General features: G+C 39.8%; 1 protein-coding gene across 15 annotated transcripts in view; it reads right to left on the bottom strand.

Annotated features, from left to right (window-relative positions):
- EPB41L3 (erythrocyte membrane protein band 4.1 like 3) overlaps positions 1-24599 on the bottom strand; it is a 120139-nt gene that overhangs the window by 55503 nt on the left and 40037 nt on the right. For all 15 annotated transcript variants that reach the window (XM_048507316.1, XM_048507319.1, XM_048507323.1 and 12 more), the window contains exons 3-5: positions 18396-18593; positions 5353-5457; positions 3750-3792 (exon numbers count right to left, since the gene is read on the bottom strand). In XM_048507316.1, coding sequence (XP_048363273.1) covers positions 3750-3792; positions 5353-5457; positions 18396-18593 — 346 coding nt within the window. The remainder of the gene's footprint in view (positions 1-3749; positions 3793-5352; positions 5458-18395; positions 18594-24599) is intronic.

Below are 24599 nucleotides of genomic sequence, written 5' to 3'. Positions count from 1 at the left end.
ATCTTCCCAGGCATGGTTATAGCTCTTTCAATCCATTCAATCCATTCTAATCTGGTTTTAGGCCATTATGGGTCTGAAATGGTCTTGGTCACCCTAGTGGATGATCTGCACCGGTAAATGGACAGAGTAGGGCATTTGAAACTGCTGATTATAGTATGCTGGACATTTTGTGGTTGGGAATAGGGGACAATATTCTGTCATAATTTTGGTCTTATCTTGAAGACAGGTTTCAGTGTGTGGTGTTGAGGGACTGCTGCTGGTTTCCTTGATCGCTGATAGGCCATAAGGTCCCAACTCCCCCCCCCCCCCCCCGATGGAATTCAGCAGGTTCGCACCACTTTGGCAGAACCGGTTGTTAAAATGGTGCTTGTAAACAACCAGTTGTTAAATTATTTGAATCCCCCCACTGCCCCCCCCCACACCACCCTATGTTTTTAAGCATTGACACAAATCTCATGCTTCTAGAAAATCCCAAAAAGTCTATGAAAATGGTGAATTGATGCCTGGCTGCTGTTCAGGGATGTTTGAGAGAAAATTAACTGAAAGTTAATCTCACCAAAGCAGAGTTTCTACTGGTGTGTGTGTGTGTTGTGGGGGGGGGGGGGAGATTTGACCCAGGAATTGGGACATCTTTTGTTCTGGATGGGGTTGCACTCCCCCTAAAGGAGTAGGTTTGTAGCTTGGAGGTGCTGCTGAATCCAGGTCTCCTGTTGGATAAACAAGTTCCAGTGGTGACCGGAAGACTTTTCCTGTGACCCTTCTTGGGCAAAAAAGTTCTTGCCACTATGGTGAATGCCCAGGTAACATCTAGAATAGACTACTGCAATACATTCTACAAAGGGCATCCTCTGAAGTATGTCTAGAAGCTACAATTGGTATAGAATGCTGCAGACAAAAGGGTGCCTGGAGTAGGTCACAGCAACCATAGCATTCCAGTCTTGTCCCACCTACACTTGTATTATTCATCTTTAAAGCCCTATATAGTTTAGGGGCTGTATCTTAAGGTCCAAAAACTTCTATATGAACCTCCCTGATCACTTTGCTCATCTTCAGACGCCCTGTTACCCAAGATGCTACCCAAGAAAGATCTTTCTCAGTCTTGGTGTCCAAACCAATCCAGGGATATTTGTCTGTATCCTTCCATCATTTTTGGCCAAAATTCTCATTAAAGGAGAAGACTTTATTTTGTTTTGCCTGGCATTCCTTCATTAACACTTATTGTCCTCCACCCTGTTTATCTGTCTTTGGGTCTATGTGTTTATCTGCTTAATTATTTTTAATATTTAATATATGCTTAATATATTAATTAATATATTTTAATATTGTTTTGAATGTTCACCACTTTGCAGATCCTAAATAAGGAGGAAAGGCTACATGCAAATGTTTTAAATAAATATTCGCATTAATGTATCACTTTAGCCATTCTTTTTTCAATTAAAAAAATGCCAGTTTTCCTTATATCGGTTGTGTCTGCACAAGAAAGTATCATCTAGTAAAAGGGTCATGAATATTTTACACATAAATCAGGCGATACCTCTTTATAACTGCCGATATTCTGCATCCTTTTATTTCATTTGGTTTGCAGTTTGAAGTGTTCTATTTTTAACTATTTAAACTGAGTGATGAATATGTATGTTGAAGGCATGTCACGTTCTATTACCATGGCCTTGCTGTGTCTGATAGAAGAGAAGCTATGCTAATCTTGACAGTACAATGTACATTAAACTGCCTGCAAGTTTCTTACAGGTTCCACTTGTTAGGGCTTGGATTGTTGTTGACATGGGTGAGCCTCTATTCTATACAGAGCCTTCTATAATGTCTTGGCTCATCCTTATTTACATCCTTCAGATATTTATGATCTTACACCCTAAGCTTCTTCACTTAAGGTGACCTTATAGATACTTCAGTTTCTTCAACAAAGCCAGAATTCTGCATTGCAATTGAAACAAAATCTTAATCATTAATTTCAGAGAATAAAAGTTCTCTGATAACTCTCTCAGCTCCACCTATCTCACAAAGTGTTAGCTGTGGACAGATGTGAAGAGAAAAACTATTTTGCTTGTATGTTGCTATGACCAAAGACACTCCATTTTGATTGCTGGAAAAGCTTATCAAAATATTGTTTTCGGTTTCTCTTGTTTTTTACATAGCTTAGAAGCAAGTGTTTGCAGTTAGAGACAGGCTGTACCACTGCCTAGGTCAGATTCCACATTATGGTCATGGAATCATCTCCAACTATTGTCAGCTGGTTACAACAGGTCAGCTAAAGCCCTAATTGAAAGTTTCAACAGGGCAGGGGTAACTTGCTCACCTTCCAGAGAGTTCTTACTAACTTAATATCTGATTGTTAAACTGGAAATTATCTGGTGTGGCCAGTTTATGCCATAAATTAATCTCATTAAAGTTATCAGACATCTCTTTTCTTTGTCTATAGTCTGCTTCGCCTATACTTTGCTTGGAGAACTTTGCTTATGCACTGAGGACTTCTGTTATTTTTTTTTAGTAAGTAAGTATACTTTATTGTTTTATTGTCTGGAAATGCACTGTGTGATTTTGTATTCACAGCTGATTTTCTAAAGCTATTATTCTACAACTTTTCTTTTAAATAAAAAATATAAAATGTTTGCTTTGTGTATTGAGTACTGGTTCAGAAACCAAGGCTTGGCATGGCTACCTCCCCAAAAGCCTGGATAGGTCTTTGACAGTAGGAGAAGGGAAGGAATTTGTAAGTTGCTTTGAGATTCCTTCCAGGAGAGAAAAACAGAGTAAAAATCCAATCCTCTTCTTCTTCTTCTTCATTTTGGCCGCTGCATTTCTTAACTGCCTGCTGAGGTTGGTGTCTTGGTTTATTCTTCATTCTCTGCAGCCAAATCAGGAAAGAAAGCACCTTTTTGTGTTTGAGAGGAATTTGCCCCCAGGCATGTTAAGTTGCTGAGGTAGGAAGGTACTGGGGTTCCGCCACACTACTGCAGTGTCTGTTGCTTAATCTCTGGCCAACTGCTCTGACCTGTGCTGAGTTGGAACTTCCTTGGCTAAGTGGGGAAGAGACAACTTGGGAGTAGGAAGGCTGCTTACTGTGGAGCTGATCTGTCCCAGGCAGTAGCCTATGCCTCTAACACTCCCTCAAACTAAAGAATTGCAGTGGGAACAGAAAAATTATAGAAAGAAAAAGGACTTATACTGCTCTAATAAGAGCAGATCTCACAACCTGTTGTCTGTTATCCAGGGGCGGAGCGAGGGAAAACTGTGCCTGGAGCACACGCACGCCCTGTGCCCCTGCTGCAGCACTGCCCGCCCCTCCATGCCCTGGCCACGCCCCCGCTGGCAACAGCCAAAAGCAGATGTAAAGTTACCCAGCATGAACAAATTGACTGCCCTGACACAGACGATCACTCCTTCAACTTGCACCTTCATTTTTCCCCTCCTTTGGATATTTCCAGATGATCAGCTCCAAGACCTACAATAACTAAAACTGAACTGAAATAATGGTATGATTCCTACATTTGTTAAAACTTCGTAATTATGGGAACAACCATGGGAATCCTTGGGCTCATCCCCCCCTTCCCCCACCTCATCTCACAGCTTGGGGGAGGGGGAGAATCTGTTTTCATGGCAAACCATACCACTGCATTTCAACAAAGAAAATACTTTTTGTGACATGAACTTTTAATCTATTTAAAAAGTATCCAGCAAAGTGCTTTTTAAAAATTGTACTGTTCTTTTCTAATAAATAACGGAGCACCACTTACTTCGGATTTGCTTCTTTATTTCCTTGGCTGGATCCAACCAGTTCTGAAAAGCAGTATTTTAACTAGTTGAATTAGATGCTCAGCAAATATTGGATTTCAAAATAACAATAAATGAAACAAAACCAAAAAATACAGTTATAAGGAAAAAGTTAAAGACCAATGATTCGGTGAGAGAAAAGTAGACACATGCTTTACAATCTAACTGAAAACAATAGGACTTAAAATTGCTGCATTATATCCGGAGTGCAGATTTTCTTGGGACCAAGATTCCTTCCTTCCATTCTATTCTGTTCTCTAGTGGGTATCCTTCACACAAGCCCTGCCCTCTGTCTACCCCATAGCGGTAGAATGTTCCCCCTACCCAGTGGTGGGATTCAGCAGGTTCGCACCACTTCGGCAGAACCGGTTGTTAAATGGTGCTTGTAAACAACCAGTTGTTATCGAATGCTGTCCCGGCCGGATTCAACTGGTTCTGGTAGGTTTTCCAGGCTGTGTGGCTGTGACCAAACGAATTTGTGAACCTCACCTCCTCTAATTATTGAAATCAATCATCTAGACTGGGCTCTGCAGACTAATGGCTACTCCACAACAGAAATCAGAAGAGCTTTAAGACCAAGAGAAACCCAGAGGACTGAGGAGAAACAGCCCACCACAAGAAAAATATTTCTACCATACATCAAGGGAATCACAAATCAGATAGGGAAACTGATGAAAAAGAATTACCTACAAACTATCTTCAAACCCACCAGGAAAATACAGCAGATGCTAAGCTCAGCAAAGAACAAGAGAGACCCCCTCACTTCTGCAGTCTGTCGCATACTCTGCAGCTGTGAAAAGGTCTACATAGGAACCACAAAACACAGCATTCAGACTTGTATTAAGGAGCACAAAAGACACTGTCAGCTTAACCATCCTGAAAAATCTGCAGTTGCAGAACATGTCTTAAACAAAACTGGACATAGCATTTTATTTGAGAACATTGAAATTCTGGACAATTCAGAAGGTTACTATGTCAGACTGCACAGGGAGGCCATTGAAATTCACAAACACCAAGAAAACTTCAATAAGAAAGAAGAGACTCTGAAAATTAGCAAAGCTTGGCTCTCAGTACTTCAAAAATGGACTGATAACCACACCCGCAATACAATGCACTCAACCACACCTTTACATAGCAAGTTCCACCCAAACACTTACTGATTGGTTCCCCACCCTGGGACATGGGCAATATACCACACTAAGCTTTCCCTTCTCACTAGAAACAGTGAGAAACAGACTTTTCTCTGAAGATGCCAGCCACAGATGCAGGTGAAACGTTAGGAACAAGATCCACCAGACCACGGCCACACAGTCCGGAAAACTCAACAGAACCAACCAGTTGTTAAATTATATGAATCCCACCACTGCCCCTACCTCTGTGAAAGTGCCCTATACTGTACAATGGGCTGCACCATCCTTCTTGCCAGTAAAAGTGCAAGTGGTGGCAAATTATAAACTGTTGGACAATAACCAGTTTTTAAGGCTGATGACTCTCACAATCAAATCACAGTACCATTTACATGCTTGGGTTTTAGATAGCTTCCCCATCTTTGAGTTGTTAATTTACCTTCTGGTTTTCCATGTCTCTGTATGTTAGCCCAAAGTAGTCCTTCTCCAAGAGATTAAGGTGCTCACACACTTTGTCAAACAGCACCTGGCCCTTTGAGCGTTTCTATGGGAAAGCAGACAAGAACATGTTTTAAAGTTTCAGAATACTGTTCAAAATAGAGATTGTATTCAACAATTCTGTATTTATTTATTGAAAAGGTTTATATGCCACCTTCCCATCCAAACAGGGTCTCTAAGACAGTTAATATCAGGCATTAAAACTTTTAAACATGAAAATAACATTTTAAATGTAGATCCAAATATTTAATTATACAATAAAACATAAAAATATATGAACAAACGCATACAACCAGGGAGGAAGGTCAATAAATGCTTATTGGGGGTAGGTCAAATAAAATTTAAAAAACCATTTTCATCTGCTGGCAGAAGATAGTGACAGCCAGACAATCAAGAATTAAGTGATCAAGCAAATAATGAACTAGGAAATCAAGCAAATACTGACTTAATTTCACAATATTTTAAGGGAGATACATCATAAGTATGGACATGTAACTAAATCAATAGTTACTGCTATTTTGTTTTACAATACTGGAACCTTTTTTAAAAATGTTACAAACCTTTTATAAGCAACAGAAATAATTAGTGTTTCTTGGGGAAATCCATTCAAGGCAATATTGTTTAATCAAGCTCCTCTAAGATGAGTCACTGCTAATTATTGATCCACTGGCTTCTAGATAGCAGAATGTGTGGAAGACCAGCATGCTGATCATATGATTGATTGATTTGTTTATTTACAGTCATTGACCAGCAAGATACTGATCTTATGAACATTTATTTGGAAACAAACCCTGATAACAGCTTATGCTGGACACCACAGGCATTCCACCATAATTTAGGCATCTCAAGTCCAGGAATGATTATGTGCATGCTTACACAAATGCAGACATTGCAAGTGAAATATTATGACATGTTCCTGTTTGCTTATACCTACAATAAAAGGATTTTATAATGTTAAGCTGCCAATAGATATTCAAACTTTGAACAGGCCAGAGTGTAACAAGTGGACTTACATGCAATAATTTAATGTTAAAAATATACGTAAGATCATAGAATGGGAAAAAAGAAATTAAAATGGATATAACATTCTTAAGAAAATATTGTGAAAATATTGACATAGGTACCATAGAAATGTAATAATGTGAAGGGGGAGGGGATTACAAGTAGTTTCTGGTTTGCTGGAGGCAAGCTAACAACACTGAGTTCTGTCTATGTTTTCTCCTCTTCCTTCCACAAGTGTTATGCTTGAACAGGGCCACAGGTATGAACCACAGTGCTCCTAGCCTTAGCCCAGGGCTAACAGCCTCAGATCTGTGGATGCGGGACAGCCTAAATGGGTTTGTCTACTATTCTAGATTTTGTCTATAATTCTGTAATTTGGAGCACTTATTTCGTGAGCCACTTGGGTCTCTCGAGGGAGACAAGCTTAAGGAAATAAATATCCTGAGACCAGTGACACACTTCTAAGCCCATGGATTTAAAATGGGGTACATTGTTTAGGATGGTATTGCAAGAGACCACTACATGAAACAGAACCCTCTGGCTTGAATGTGCATATGACATTTAGTGAATGAAGAGCAAATACTGGCAAGATTACCCTACACTTCAAGCATTAATAATCATTCATCCTGAATTCACTAACTGAACATTATTGGCGGCAACACAGAACACAGCACAGAGGTTTTACCACTGAGCAATCATAAATGTCAAGCAGACATCCTGTCCATATACAAACAGCCAGGCAACATTCCACAGAAGAATACAAATTTTTGTTTAATAGATAACCAAGCTTATTTTCCAATGGATATATTCACAATTCAAAGGTATGAATTCTATTGCTGCTGAACAGATAACAACACTGCAATAGTTTTTTGAAGATCTATGTTCTATGTTTCAAGTGTTACTATGTACCAGACAAACATGTACAACCTTAGCCTGTTGATTCACATATGTACAAAATACATATCCAGAAAGCTTTCTCCACCCTTCCCTGATTTTCCTTATTTATTCTCAGCTTCTTTTTTCTATTTTTAATTCCATGCTAGGCTCTCTTAGTGTACTGATCAACAACAGATGAGTTGAACAGGTATGAAGCACAAAAGAAAATACTCTCTTTTGAAATTAAATCTATTGTAGTGACTCAGTGGTCATATTTTACAACACAGACATTTCTGTATGCAGCACTGAAGTCTCATTTGTATAAGGAATGCTGAACAAGACAAAAAGTCACAGCTGACTACCAAAGGCAAAAGAAATGTCAGCTTCTGAAAGCAGTCATAAAAGATTTCTATTAGGATGGGAAAAACAGGTACATATGTAGAAAAATAGCAAGAAAACAATGCAATGGAGGCTCATCTTCAAAGTAACTATAAAATCAACCACATTCTTTTTCTCAATATCAAAGAGTGAGAAAATTCAAACCATTAATTTTTAAACATACAGAGTGTGTATTATATGTATGCCCTTACTTTGCCTCACCTATAAGTGCAGATTTAAACTGTTACCAATTCCAAGACTGCCATCCAAAAAAGGAGGGGGAATCTGCTTTTGGGAGCACTGTGATGCTGTGCCGATGGATTTGCCCAGAGGTGTAGCTAGGGGAAATGGAGCCCGGTGCAAAATCTGAGTTTTGCGCCCCCCTCCCCCCATGGGCAGCCGCCCTCCCCCAACACGACAAAAAAGCAAGAACTGAGAGTCTCTGCTAACATTTAATACTAGCAACAATCCACTTTGGATGGGCTAAGAGGAAATGAAACTGTTTTTTCCCCCAGCAACACAAAGCACACATGAAATTCAACCTCCCACCCCCTCCTTGAAACTCCCAATCTTTCTTATGCCCCACTCACCTCGTTGGGGAGATCCTGACGACTGCACAAAGTTTTCTCCCTCTCCTTCCAGCCACCAGCGAGCGGCTGAAGGAAAACCAGAGAGCTGAGAGCCCAGCCCACAAAAAGTCCTGACTCCTGGGCTGGCCCTGGGAATTGGAAGTAAACTCAAGCAGGAACCTGGCCTCAGTCAGCTTCTTCACGTTCTGACAAGTAGCCGTCTCCTCCCCCGCGTTTCCTCCTGCCATAGGCAGCCCACAAGTTGTTTCCTAGGCTAGCTGTTGAAGACTGGAGTGAGTCCTCAGGCTCCGAGTCTCTGCAGGGAGGGGAGGGGGAGTTGAGGAGTTAATTGCTCCTTTTGTTTAGGGCTGCTCAGTGCTCTCAGAGTTGGCTGCTGCTGGCTTTGTTGGGATGCAGAGGAGGCCATGCGCTGAGCGGCAAACTGAGGAGGGGGGAAGGGGGAAGGGCCAGGGGGATTTTGCACCCCCCACGTGACCCATTGCTGTGCGCCCGGTGCATTGCACACCCCCTTCCCCCTGGTGGCTTCACCGCTGCCTCCACCACTGCTAGCAGGCTATGTGTTGGACATAAGCTGTCCTTTTGGGCAGCAAAAGTCCATTGAGGAACACAGGAGCACCAAAGCAGCAGGGAGGCTCTTTCACTTTTCGAGCCTCCCTACACCACCAGATGGCCTTTTGGGGGGCAACGGCTGGGTGTGGCTGCAGCACCACAGACAGGTGCCCAATTCTTGGATGGGGCTGCCCACATTACTAACACCACCCCAGCAATTATTAGTGTGTTAGTGATCTCAACTGTGTCAGGGGAAAATGAGAACCGTCCCTTTAATCTAAGCAGTTCTAAGCATTCTTGCTGAGACTAAAGTCCCACTGATATTAGTGGGGTTTTTATGAACAGACTGATACCTTTTAATGAAATTAGGGGGTGAAGACAGAAACTCCTATTAGCTCAGGTATATAGTCCATGATAAATGGTTTACAAAAGTAATTGTGTTCATATGGAAACCTCATAACAATATCTTGTCGACATTCATTCCTGATACTCATTTGTCAAGAGTTCAAGGCGCAGGAGCAGAGGAAGAGCAGTGATTTTAATATTAAAAATAACTGCCCAAAATGTAACATGCTGGAACTCCTGAAGTTATTTAATCTGGATATATGCTGTTCCTGTAATAACATGTCTGTAGTGTAGTGATCAGATTATTTTTTTTAACAGCTTAGTTTAGTAAGACTGAATCACACTTAATTTGCAGGCTATAAACATTTATACTGTAAATAAAGATTTCACTGATTCTGTACCATAGTTTCAAATGCCACAGCTGTCTTTAGTTTATATTTAGATGAGTCTGGGTTAAAATATTTCTGTTGTACACAAGTTTAAATGTTTCTAAAAACATAATGTCCCGCATACACAATACAAAAGAAATATTACAGACTAAACCAACACTGTAACTCACATGTCTTCTGTGTTACGTGGTATGATGTAAACTATGGCTTCATGAGACATAAATCTCTTAAAGTAGGTTAGAAAGTATTATCGTCAAATTGAGAATCTCTCTTTTTAATGTATCTTTTATACAAAAGATATTGTTACAGGAAACAAAATATTCCCAACAATTCATCCATCAGTTATAGTTAAATTATGTTTAGGTATTAAATACATTAGCTTTTAACTTACTTATAGTATGTAGAGGAAAGCCTCAAACTTTCTATGTTAACGTAACACACATGTGTTGTGTCAACAACATTGTATAATACAGCACACTTTCTACTGGGGCCAAGCTGTTTTTTTAAAAAAAATACTCAGTTAGTTTACAATCCTAAAAAGCCAACACTAATCTAAAACAAAAACAAACCCAGAGGATTTCTAAATCCTACTAAGACGATTGGTGACCTAGTCCTAATTCTGGAGTCAGATCAAATTAGGGTCTTTGCTTGTGACATCAGCAGCTAGAGCACAACCAGACTGTACATTAAAAGATGCTACAGGACAATTGTACTCATTCTGCACTGTTTAGGTCAGAGTTTCTTCTATAGTTTTTATATTTAAAACATTTATATTACATCTTATCTTCTCATATTGAAGACAGTTTTCTTAAATTTTACAGGATGACTCAAACAGGAAGAGGCAAGTACGCACACACGCAAAACACAGTTTCCTACTGTTAGCCAAGCTTCTACGTCTTCTGTATACATATGCAAATGTATCTCACACTCCACTGGCTTATCCGCAGTCTGAGGCAAGGCATCTTTAGAACCATATCATATTCTACATTTATGTACTTTTCATAAAAGCACTGTATTTATTAATTTTAGTGTATGGAAGTCTTTCATTAGACCTGCAAAGCAGATCACAAAAGACAAAAGAAAGACCACAACCATTCTTCTATTAAACATTTCTTGGTTGTTTTGTTACATCTGAACCCTACCTATATGTCTTCATGGATGACTGGGGACTCTGAAATATAGCAACTGGTTTATTTCTACAAGACAGGGAGTAAGGAAAAACATGAACTGGGTTGCGGGGGCATTTGTCCTACCTTCTAAGGGTTGAAATAAATCGGCATCATTAAAATATGACTGGGGGGGGGGGAGGCATGGCTATGGGCCAAAGGACCTGATTGGAAGAGGAGCTCCCTCCCTCAAGAGGCAGGCGTCCAACTCTGGATTGCGGTGGGGAAAGGTTTTCACCAAAGGTTTTCACTTTCTGGTTACAGAGAGATTGGGTTTTATCTCTTCGGTTGGTGACAAGAAGAAACACAATTTCACATGCAGACAAATACACAACATGTATGCGAGAACATACAGACCCAGAGCAGGATTGTGACACATGATACTTTTAATTTAATGTAATTGATCACTTTTTGTAAACTTAAGTTTCCTCCAAACTGAATTACATGCTCTTTCTCCCTCAAAAAGCACTCTCACAGTGAAAGCGGTACACTGAATAGCACAAAACACAAGTTATAGATTTAATTCGAAGTACTGTAAGCAGAACAAAGCCTGTGGAATAGGACTTTTCTGCCCCCTCTCTTGCTGTTGCCTATGATTCTAGGGTTACCCGCTAGTGACTGGAAGTTGGCTGAGGTCTGAGTCATGGAGGCACAGTGTTATGTCATTTCCAGGGAAAATCTAGAAATGACATCACACCGTCACCTTCTGGCAACTTTTAATTTTTCCTCCAGCTGGCCATGGGAGTGCTGGCTGCAACAAGCTTACATAGCATCCCCTTAAATCTGCACTTGAGAATTAAGGGACCTTAATGAACAGTGTGAGAAGGGTGAATTGACAAATCTGCCAACTTAAGTGTCTTTCCACTACTGTAAGTGCAGTTACATAAACAGAAGAATACTTGTGAATCCTTCCTCCTATGTCATCCCTTTTCTTACCTGTCCAGCAAATTGCAGCAAACACTTTTTCTGTGTAGCCCACCAGGAAAGTAAGTATGTAGTACTGCTTGACAACTAGAGTGCAGAATAGCAATGTCCCAATGTAGAAAACATACTTCGACATTAATTGTTGGTTTCTAGACCATGATTCTATGTATATGCCATATGTTTCATCTGAAATATGTCTTCCACTAAACAAAATCTGTTAAGCGTGTGCCAGAATGACAATGAACAACATCCTTATGGTCTCCTACATGGGGCAATTTAAAAGCTGCTCTGCAATCTCATAGTGTGAAGTACCAGCAGTCTAGTTCTATTTAATTTCCAGTAAAGTTCATCCCTTACATATAGGCTCAACTCATTCCAAAATGTTGTCTGTGCCTTAAAACATCTGAACCTTTTCTTCCAACACCATCAAGATACTTTGACTTAGATGTCTAGTGGGCCTATGCAACTTGCCACATGTATTTTAATTTTTACCAACTGAGAGGTAGAAAAAAGTTGAAATTACAAAACAAGTTTTATAGCAAAGAAAGGATATTATTTGAACACCAACAGTCTCATACACAGGGTTGCCAATTCTGTGACCTCAGTGGATTATAGTACTACTATAGTGGATTATAGTACTACTATAGTTCCAAAGCAGGCATTTTTTTCCAAGGGAACTGATCTGTGTAGTCTAGAGATCAATTGTCATTCCAGATTAGCAACCAATTCACAAGAGCACTGCCAGCAATTTATGTATCAAGTTAAATGTTATAACACTGAAAACAAAGCTATTTGAGAAGGTATTATTACTTATATTATAACAAGATTAACTTTTAAACAATAAACATTATTATTTAATATATGTTGAGCTGGGTTAATGTTATATATGAGAATTATCTAATTCTGTAGATTGTTTTAGACACAAATTTTCATTAACTTTTAAACAATAAACATTATTATTTAACATGTGTTGAACTGGGTTAACGTTATATATGAGAATTATCTATTTCTGTAGATTGTTTTAGACACAAATTTTCATACTACTCATTTTGAATTAAACACTGTTCTGAAAAGCATTTCACTCCCTCCAAGAGACAAACTATTTAACAGGAGTTCCTTTAAGAGTTTCCCCAAATTTTCCTTGGAAAATACTGGGGAAAAGTTCAGGAAAAAAATGTTAAGGATTTTTCTTTTTCTCTGCACAGTTTTTAAAGGGGACATCACATCTCTAAGTAGTATAATTTCTGGATGTTGGTGATGTAAATTATACAAAGGGCTCTATTCCCTCCTAAAAATCTACTCCAGGGACTTAAGGCCTAGCCTGCTTCTACAGTATTTTTTTTCCATAGTTTGGTGCAAATCCATCAAAACATTATTTGGAGATTTCTTTTTCTTTTAAAGGATCTGCTAATCAATTATCTGCAATTCAACCAAATTGTAAGGGTTCTGAACAGCAGCTAGCCACATGCTTTTGAATAGTACAAAATGTTCATGTTCCATTTTTCCAGCTGCAATATTTTTCTGGTTTATTCTTCATTGTTTTACTTTCAGTTTCACTTCTAATACCTCATATGATCTGCAGCTGACAACTTCCTAAAATGATGTGGCAGAGGTTCAAGCGTGAAATAAACTTTGTTTTACCCCTGTAGTTCTTATTATGATTCATCTCTAAATGTCTACTGTGCTAGGAATCCATTATTTGCTGGAATTTTGCAAAACTACTTTTCTCCATTCCCTCACTCATGGAACACTTTGACTCCTATACCTATGGTGCTTTTTGAAGTCCCTTATGACCTTATGTTCACCAAAGAGATTACAGAAATAAATTGCCCTTTCATTATCTTAGTGAAAGTTAGCATGCTGTAGTGCAGGGGTTGGAAACCTTTAGCACCCAAAGAGCCATTGACCCCGCCTCCCCAAACCCCACTCCCACCCCAGGCCTCCCCAAGCCCTGCCTTCAGCCAAGCGGGCAGGATAGACAGTGGCGGCGACGCCAACAACAGCAAGTTGCACTTGGGACGTGGCGAGCGTGCCTCCTTCCCCGCCCCTCCCTCCCTCCCTCCCTCCCTCCTTCCTTCCTTCCTTCCTTCCTTCCTTCCTTCCTTCCTTCCTTCCTTCCTTCCTTCCTTCCTTCCTCATCATCCTTTCCTCTCCTTCCCAGGCACCAGATGAGGGAAGGAGGGGAAAGGAAGCTGGAGGGAGGAAGGAAGGAGGAGGCGGGGAAAGAGGCACGCTCTCCGCGTCCCAAGTGCAACTTGCCATCGTTGGTGTCGCCGCTGCAGAGCTGCAGTACAAGGATGAAAGAGCCGCAGGTTGCTGACCCCTGGTGTAGTGGGTTAAGCCTGCTCTAATCTGGAAAACTGGATTCGATTCTCCACTCCTCCACATGACTTTGAATCATACACAGTTTTTTCAAAACTCTCTCAGCCTACATGGAGGCAGGCAGTGGTAAATCACCCCTGAAGATCTCTTATCTTGAAAACCCTACAGGGTTGCCATAAGAAAGCTCTGACTTGACAGCCCACAGTCATAAATGGTCAGATTTATGTAATTTAGGCATAGGTATTCTATTATAACTAAGCAACATATGTTCCACACACTGAAGTCATCAGTAAATGGGAAAAATTCTGACTCAGTGCTAGTTGCACCTACAGTGCCTATACAATTTGACTGCCTCTTCAAGAGTGCAGCAGTCCACTTAAATGTAATTAGAAAAATGCCAAACTAAAACAACCTTCCGTGTGTCAAGCAACCTGAAAGATTATATTAAATTAGTTCAAAAAGTGCAAGTCCTATTGGTAGGTGTCAAAAACAAAACCCTACTGAAAGATAAGGTTAGAAAACATACTGACTCCCTAATAATAGTAGTAAGTGATGAACAGCACTTTGAACCCTATCTAAAGATTATTACAAGCTAAAGTCACACTAGGAAGAAACTGGTAATACCAATGAACTGTAATATCTGGCAGATTTCCCAGTTATTTTTGTGCCAGAAACCCTAATTCTCTGATTTAATGGTTTGCTTCATATATCAAATTTGATTATCCTTTTTTTTTGTTAAGAATTGTAATGGCTAGATACAGGAATAAAGGCAGGATCTAAACAGCCAAACAACTGTAAACACGAGAAGCATGAGTACCGTATATACTCATGTATAAGTCGAATTTTTCAGCACATTTTTAATGCTGAAAAAGCTCCCCTCGACTTATATGCGGGTCATTAAAATTTTTTGTGTGTTTTTACTTTGCCGGCCAGCAGGGGGTGCAGTTTTTATGCTAGAGGCACCAAAATTTCAGGGTACCCTCAGATGACTCTCCTGATGATACCAGCCATGTTTGGTAAAGTTTGGTTCAGGAGGTCCGAAGTTATGGACCCCCAAAGGAGGTGCCCCCATTCCCCATTGTTTTCAATGGGAGCTATTAGTAGATGGGGCTACCCTTTTGAGGGTCCATAACTTTGGACCCTCTGAACCAAACTTCACCAAACCTGGCTGGTCACATCAGGAGAGTCTCTTTATGATACCAGCCAGGTTTGGTGAAGTTTGGGTCAGGGGATCCAAAGTTATTGACCCCCAAAGGTCAATTGACCCCCAAAGGACCCCCATTCCCCATTGTTTACAATGGAAGCTAATAGTAGATTTTCCATTTCTGATAATATCCCTCTTAAAATCTAAGTTTGGTTACATTTGGACATACAGATGATGATGAGGAATCCAGTTTTGGAGGATTTTAACTCTTGTGTTTTAGCTTGGTTGCTGGTTGAGCTAAGGTTTTTGTACTTTTAAAGTTATTGTTGATACCATATTGTTCTTGTTGACCCTCTTTTCCACTTACAGAGCCAGTTTACTGTTTTTCTTTGAAATAAATATTCAAAAACATTTAACCTACTGATGCCTCAATTGATGCTGCATTTCCCACCCTCGACTTATACGCGAGTCAATAAGTTTTCCCAGTTTTTTGAGGTAAAATTAGGTGCCTCGACTTATATGCGGGTCGACTTAAACACGAGTATATACGGTACTTTAGTTTTTTAAACAGCAGCAGCAAAACAGTTTTTGAATTTGAGGAGAGACTTGAAGACGGTCACATGTTTAGCATATGACTATGATAGTAAAAGAAAAAAAAATCAAGTACTGCACTGGACTGGGGCTCCCCTAAATATCAATTTGGAAACCATTCATTTCATTTCATTTCACTATCAGATTTACAACCCGCCCTCCCCCGTAGGGCTCAGGGTGGTGAACAACAATAATATAAACAACAAACATCACAGGTCATAGTCAATCAGCAAAACATCAATTGGCATGACATCATGAAATAGTAAGAACATCGATAAATATAAGAAATATAAGTAGAAAGTAATAATAATCATAACATTTCACATGGTAAAAATATCATAAGCAAAACATCACCAATACAACATCAATAAACGTATTGATATGAAAAATTTATTTCTTGAGTATGAAGGTCACAGTTGGTTATAACTATGGAAATTGAGACAGATGGAAAAAGGGGAACTAGTGGTTAAAGAAAAAGGGAACTAACTGGACAGTAGTGAGGAACACGGGAAATTGACACATACACATGCCACATCTAGAAACTGCAGAAATCTTACTTGATTGTTGCTATGCTAGCTTAACTGATAGTTGCACGTGAAAAGCCCCTGATGTACCAAGGGGGTATGTGTCGAAAGCTAATTGGCCAGATTGTGAACCCTGTGTCCACCTAAGGGGATGGGCAAGGGGGCAGAGCAGGAGCCTTAAAAGTGAGCTGTGCTGTGCCACAGACCCCAGAGAGCCGCACTTGGGTGCATCTCTCTCCACGCCTGCAGCCGTGACTTCAATAAACTGCTTACTGCTGACCGCCTTGTTTGTGAGTATTTCTGGATAGAATATTAAATAAATAAATTCTGCATTCATGTTCAATCTCATTAGCGCAAGGAGCCACGTGGAAGTGCCTCCATGGGCAGCGGCATCATCTATGATGGTGGAACACTGTTGCCTCTGCCCGTGCGGAATCCGCCAGAGCGTGGCTGGAATATCTGTTTTTCTGGCTTTTGAACTCTGTAGCTTCAGTCCAACCAGGTAACATATGAGTCAGAGAACAACAGCCGAAATTAGAATTCTAAGATAGTTTTGTTGTTTTCTTCCCTGCTTTGCACCTCATTCATTATATTTCTGTGGTTTTATTTGGGTTTTGGGGGCTCAGCTTTTATTCAGTACTTTGGCCTATTCTGATTACAGCTGCCAAGTAATTATTTGCGGAACTCAGGGCTGACCTCTTGTTTAATACCAAATAGGCTGGAGACTTGGTTTCTTAGTCAGTCAGCCAAGAGTTAGCTTAGAAGGGTTGGTGGTGGCTTGTTATCCTAGTCAGTGAGGGATTCACTCCCCAGAATGTACATACATACATAGTGCATTTTGCTCTTGACCTTCACCCAAAGTCTTTTTGAGGGACAAGATGTCTTTGATCATTATTCACTGCCTGTTACCTATCTCACCATTAATTTTTTTCAAAGACTATTAATACTGAAAAATCCAGTAGAAACCAATGTATGAGTTTAAAATTCATGCAGAGAAGGCACTGAAGTAAAAACATTATGGCTGAACTCTCTAACTTCAAACCAAAGCCAACATAAGATCTGAAAACTGAGTTCAAACATTCACTAGTGACTGTTCTCTGGAGAATGTCTTTGGTAACTCCAGAAGAAAACAAAATGGAACCAATTCCAATTTTGAATGCTTGGCTGCAGATGAATAATTTCCTGTATCTGCACAGCAGACCAAAATAACATGACATTGAAATCATCAAGAAATGCAATTCATGTACACTTTGTGATTAATGCAGTAGAATTGGTGGGAAAGAAAGATGAGAGCAGTGTTTATGTTCATAGATGCTGAAAAAGAATCTGACAATAGAGTTTGTTTATTGAAAACACTTGGAAGTTATAACTTGCGGTTATTTTCAGGAAAGATTTCTCCAGACTTCAACCAGAGACTCTCCACATACTGAAGATGCTGTAACTCCCTGACTCTTTAGACTGACCTTTTCTGTACTTCTTTCACCTCTGCACAGTTTTTTCTTAGACTTGAAAATGATTGCACAGAATATTCCAAATGTAACAGCACCATAGCTTACTGTACATTTTATTTTCAAATCCTTTCCTAATAATCCCTACCACAGAGTCTGCCTTTTTTTTTACCACTGCTGCATTCTGCAGCCCTGGGTGATAAATACATTGCTTCTTTTCCACACTCACTAATAACTTTCTTATCTTACCTTGAAAGTAAAGGGGTGAACTCTCAACATACTATCCTTTATCTAATATACAAAGCAAAAACCTTCTCATTACCAAAACCTAATACTCTTTCACTGTGCTTCGACACAGCTAGAGAACACAGATGCAGATTATGACAAACTGGAAAGTTTTCAATCTATGCTGTTATTGTTTTCAATTGCTGGTTTCTTCTGCTGCTCCACTCCACACATTCTCCACAATCATGAGAACCACTACTGTATTTTGAAGAAGATGCTGAATTGCTAAATGAGTCATCACAAAGAGACAGAATCAAAGGAAGCCTGGGAAGCAGAAATAGTCTTTTTTTTTTAAGTTTTGTGTTGCCAGTGTTCCAGAGTACTAATCACAGGAATTCATAAGCACTATATTCCTTTTGGAAACACTTTCAATAACTCCCATCTTTCAACCAAATTCAATTAATTTACTGCATAGTGGGTATGAGACACACAGTTCCCCCCTCTTTTTTACCTCCACTTCACAGCCATATTCCGAGCCATCCAAAAGGGTCACTTTGCACTGCATACTTTTTGGTTTTTTGACTATTTTTAGAGGTGATCTAGAGAGTTTACTTGAGGATGATTTCTGAGACAGCTTGTCGTCTTCAAACTGCTGGTACTCCAGTTGTTTTGCTGCTGCAGCAGCAAATTCACGTTCTTTGTCAGTGGCCTGAAAAGAGAAAATAGGGAGATTAAGTTCCAATTTCAGTTTTTTTTAAAAAAATGTGGCTGATCACAGCATGTTTTCAAAATCACAAAGCCCAATCAGATTCCTCTTTTACAGAGGATTACTCAGAACTGATAATTTTGATTGCTATAGAATTGCACTGCAACAGGGATAAGCTTCATTCAATGTTTTGAAAAGCCTTTTTAGTCACTAAAACACTAGCTGCTGCTCAGTTGTACGTACTTCTTTAAAGGATGAGCTCAGAAAAATCTTCAACATAATTCACTTTTATTCATTCAGGAATCTGATTTGAGAAATTCATGCTACATGATGGTATAGGATTCATGCCTCTTCTCAGGACTCTGATGAGTGACTGCTTCCCTGGTCTACCCACCGTATGTTTTTCTCCAAACAGCAGTTACATTATGACAGCAGCGTTTTAATAATGGTTACCTCCATAAATCAGCTTTTTTCAAGCTAGTCTCTAAGCAGAATTTCACTAGTAATAACATCATAATAATATCTTAAATAAAGCTTAGAAAATAACTCATTTCTATCTGAGCATCACAAAAATATATCTGAATTGCCTCAAAATAAGTCAGCAGACTGCAACACTGACATTCATCTCAAATTAATCCTCCAGGTCTTTTTTCCCTTCATTGTAACGAGCCACCATGAGAACGAATCAAATCTGACCAAAAGCTTTAATCTGCTTTCAGACTCAGAGTTGTCTGTCACATAATATGCAGACTCCACTGCTTTCAGTAAAGCATACGGAAGAGGGGGAACCAATGACCTTCAACTATAATCCCCCCTTTACTGGTATATAAAAAGATTACATTCATCTAGGACAAGATGCATCATGTTATCAAGTGCTGAATTACAACTTGCATGTCACTGAATTATTATTCGTTCCCACACGTGAAGCAAGTCTGAGATGAGGACTAGGGGTATGTTAAGAGGCTATCTCTCTGAGGCACCCTCCTCTCCTGCTTCCCACCCCAAGTCACATACTCATTTTCTCACAAGGTAAGGGGCTGGTCCACTTCTATCTCATTCTGTTACAACCTGGGCAATGCTTGACTGATTTGGCAAATGACATGCCCAGCTGGAACTTTTCATCTGACAATGCTCAGCTGTGAATAGAGCCACATTGTGTTTAGGAGACAGCTTAATGAAGTATTGCATAAGCCATTTTATTCAAAACTGTTGGAGCCATGCTTTGGACAGCTTCAAGTCAATGTGCACCAAAACAAAAACACGCATTCAAGTCCCTAGACTACAAGGCTGTTTCTAATTCGGGTGGGTAACCATAAATTCTTCTGCATTTTCCTCTGTATCTCTTTCCAAAAGATAAAGCACTAACAACAGGAGTGCAGTGGTCATACAGAAAAGTGAGTGCTTAATGGAACAGACTGTTCTGAATTTACTGTAAAGGACTAGGAGGTTGTAAAGATGACCCAGGTTATCCCCAAACCCAGGTTATCCCCCACAGTTTTCTGATGGGTGATGAAAACCAATTCTACCTGTGCTCACAAAACTTCTCAGCAGTTGGACATTGTTCTGGGAAAGGTGTACCAAATCACTATTAATGCAGGTTAAGGACAAAGGGCTCCAAATTTTGCATATTTGTCAAATATTCTTAACTATGGTATGCAATAAGATATCCAGAGAAGCAAAGTAATTTAGTCAATCCTAGGACTGGAATAGCATATTTTCCCCTCAACTCCTACTACCCCACTATTAAAAAGAGCCTTTTTAAATTTAGTTTTTTAAATTGGTTTTTCACATAGGATAGTAAATGCAGCACCAAACCCCATATACCTCTCACACTCCCCCACACTCTTCTCTATCATAGTCCACAAGACCCTTGTGAGATGGGGAAGTCAAATAACGATTACAATTACACAGTTCCTCATCTGTAGAGTGTAGTTCCTCACATCCACCCCCCTCAAATTTTGCTCCTGCCTGGATAGCATGCATTCTAATTTTATTCTCAGAGCAAACCTTTGTAGTAGATTCAGATGGAAGAAAGTGATTAGACCAAGGTTATTTAATGCAGTGATCTTTTCCACTACTGAGACCCACAGACTTGTAAGCATGTGATAAAAAGGCCCCTTCTGCACAAACCTTTTAAAATTTTGAGGCAGGAAATAAAATGTTTCCTCTGTGAAGTTCCACATTGTTTTTCTCCCTTATGTTTCAAAAAGATTTTATTTCTAGCCTGGAAATGTTTTATCTGAAAACCGTTTTACAACTATTCTTTCAGGTGTCTTTCCTTGCTGTGCGGGTATATTTAAAGTGTTTTATCTTTCCCGTTGCATTTTCCATGCCTGCCATCCGTTAACTTCCCCCTTGGCACCATTTTATTGCATCCCTGAGCTCACTCTGTTCCCGCTCTCCCCTTTATTTTTGTTAGTTCTGTGTTTTTTAAAAAAAAATTGCTTAAATTTTCAAAACATCGATTACACACAGCAACAGAGAATACATGCATTGAGACTTCAAAAAATTGATTTCTACAAATAGCCAACAAAGAGAGAAACAACTCCTCATGGATGCCATGAAACATTTTGAGGAGGTAAGTGCGAACAAAAGGGTGGAGGGATCGAAAACATTTTGCAAACATTCTGCAAACAACTTGGTTGACTAGTATGGTCACCAGTGATTCATGATATCAGTTTCTAGTAGCAAGAGGAGGAAAAACTAGAGTTGTACCCTCACCAAAGTAAAAAACCAGAAGACCAAAAGGACTGGGGAAAACCCCTACACATACATACACGACAAGTACAGAAAGTGTTCCACAATGAAGAACAGGCAAAGGGTCAGAACCAGTGGTGGGATTCAAGTAATTTAACAACTGGTTCCGGTGTTGGGATTCAAATAATTAACAAGTGGTTGTTTACAAGCACCATTTTAACAACTGGTTCTGCCGAAGTGGTGCGAACCTGCTGAATCCCACCACTGGTCAGAACCATGGATAAATCCTCCCCTTACTGAATGACCTCTTTTCACAGTCCTGTTGCTCTTCTCAGTATGCATGGAGGCACGGCAAACTTATTTTCTGTGTACCTGTACATAAACTTGAAACCCAGAAGAAAAGGCTTTGATCTGCTGGTTAGACACTGTTGAGAGTTTCATGGCAAAATGCCAATCAAAATGCAAAGCACTAATCTCTACACCACACAGCTACAACAACATTTGCTTTCTTGCAGTTCTGTAATATATTACTGTATACATGGTCCAGAGTTCTACAAGATCTTTCTGTCCTACATGTATATTTTTCTCCTGTGGGTAGAAAAGCAGCCATGGGGAATTCCCCCTCCCCCAAAAAAGATGGAAGTTTGAGGGTTAAATAGCTCCCCCCATTCCTGAGAATGATTGCAACTTTCCATAGCTGCTCTTGTTTGAGAACAAAACTGTTGGAGATTAAACACACACACACACACACACACACACACACACACACATTCACACACACACAAATAGCTTTACATGTTTTCTTTAGAAGGCATATAGGTACTAATTTCTGGACGTAGCTAAGCTGAACAAACTAATGGCTGGGGGAAATATTCTATGTTAGACAGTCACAGGAACACCTTATATTAATTTGTGCTGTGCACAAAAACATGCCAAGAACGATTAGAGAAGGACCCCAAACTGTCAAGACATGTTCATGCAGCAAGTTAGTTTCAGAGGGAATTCAGCCTCATCTTCCTAAAGAAACCTGACATCCCCCTTTCATACAGTTATCTAATCTAGGACAAAAGTGACCACTGAGACACAACCTGTACTCAGCATTTCACATTTTACATGCATACATGCATTCTTTCAGACCTCATTTTCGCTCAAAAGTCCCTTTGTGACATTCATCCGGCAAAGATGAGGATCTGCCCACTGACCCATCAATTAATATCTAACAGGGAAGAAAGGTTACAGTTTTGGAGGAAGCAGCAATGACACTACTCAAATGTTGTATTTGGATCATACAGCCTGGTTGATGTTTGAGTATTTACTGCCACAATTAATGAGAAAACAAAAGGCAGTGACTGATCCAAAAGCAATATTTATTCTGCTTATTTCTTGAATTTTGCTGCAGAACATGATTTTAACCATCACGCAGTAGTGAACCATCATCCTTTCAACAGCTGTCCTTTGGGCCAAATGATGAGGGATTCCATAAATCAGACATCAGTGTTGCCACCATAAACATCAGTGGCATCTGTGCTCAAAACTGTGAATACAACCTGTGTAGCAGCAATTCCCTATTGGCAGAACTAAGATTGCTGAAGTTGAACTACAGGATGTATGAACAGATGCTTCACTTGCAGCAAGAAAGCACAGAATCCAACAGTGTCTTCCTAATCAAGTATACTTAGACTTGTACTCTGGTCTATTCAATAGATTTTACTCTCACTCTCTCTCTGAGGGAAATATTCCTAGCCTCTGCAAGCCTATCCCAATTTCAAACATATTTACTGTCATCTTTTGTGTGTATGTGAAATAAATTTCAGCCAATTGTTTATTTTATCCTTATTCCATTTTCTCTTTTAAAATAGCTACAACAGTCTTAACTTCTGTGGCGCAGTTGTGCCAGTCTGTTGCAGTGAACACAACAGTCGTGAACCACCTTGACATTTATTGTAGCAAAGGTTTTCAGGAGCCACAGTCCACATGATCAGGTGCATGAAGTGGTTCATCTGTCCTTTCGAACTGATTACAGATTATCAAAATGCAAGTTCACACTTTGTTCAGAATGTGTGCTCAGCTTGTCTTTTGAAAAAGATTCAAATATCCTTAACAAAAATCATTAACAAAAATGATGTGAGCAACTGCAGAAATATCAAGTGTCTAAGCATTTTGCTCTCCAAAACAAACTGTCTCCATTGTAAAGGTCAGAATTACCTTTAGTAAGCAAGAGCTTTCTGGAAGCCATAAGCAACAGTGTTCTAGCAGTTACAGTGTTCTAGCAGTTACAGCATTAGACTAGCACAGACTTGCACTGAGGAGATGCAGGTCTCCACACTGCCAGGAAGGTCTCCAAAAGGCCAGTTACTAGCTACCAAGGTACAAGCTACCAAGGTTACTAGGTACCAAGGTGGCTCTGATGATACAATGTTTGGGAGAGTCCATGTATTACTTCAGAAGAAGTAAAAATATGCGATATCATTTCCAAAGCAGTTGGCAATCAATGTATTCCAGTATACAGGAGTATTGATGAAGATTCCAGATTTGAAAAAGCAAAGATGTTTACCAGCATGGTGTAGTGATTAAGAGCAGGTGGATTCTAATCTGGAGAACCGAATTTGATTCCCCACTCTTCCACCTGAGTGGCAGAAACTTATCTGGTGAACCAGATGTGTTTCTGCACTCCTACATTCCTGCTGGGTGGTCTTGGGCTAGTCACAGTTCTTCGAAACTCCCTCAGCCCCACCTATCTCACAAGGTGCCTGTTGTGGGGAGAGGAAGGGAAAGGAGTTTGTAAGCCATCTTGAGTCTCCTTACAGGAGAGAAAGGTGGAGTATAAATCCAAACTCCTCCTCCTCCTCTTCTTCTAGTCTGGCATCATGCAGCTGAAAACTGGAAGAATTCTTTAGGTATTAATACATTAACAAAGCTGTGCTAAGTTTCAAATGCAACCAATTTACAGCACTGTATCTGAGCTTCCATCCAAGCTTTTGAGTCTGCATTAATCATCCCTGTAAACAGTTCCAAAGCAAAACAGTTCCTTTTTATTATAGAAACAAACTGCAAGGAATAATGTAGAGGATCAATTTGGAAATTACCACTGCACTTGCCAAGTTCTCCCCTGCAGAATTCTTGAAGGTCTCAGTGGCTTGAACAGCAATTTCCCCCCTCTCCTCTCTGTTTTTGCTTTAACTATCACTTAACTACTCTCAACATCCCACCCCTTCTAGAGAATATAATCCTTATCACACCACTTTTGGAAAGTTTTATTTATTTTCTTTTGATACATTTCTCAGTTCCCCAGATAGGTCTATAGTTTGTTAG

Source organism: Sphaerodactylus townsendi, linkage group LG09, assembly GCF_021028975.2.
Source record: "Sphaerodactylus townsendi isolate TG3544 linkage group LG09, MPM_Stown_v2.3, whole genome shotgun sequence".
Taxonomy (NCBI): domain Eukaryota; kingdom Metazoa; phylum Chordata; class Lepidosauria; order Squamata; family Sphaerodactylidae; genus Sphaerodactylus; species Sphaerodactylus townsendi.
Note: the sequence above shows the minus strand (reverse complement) of the source record. Positions and strands in the feature narration are given on the sequence as shown.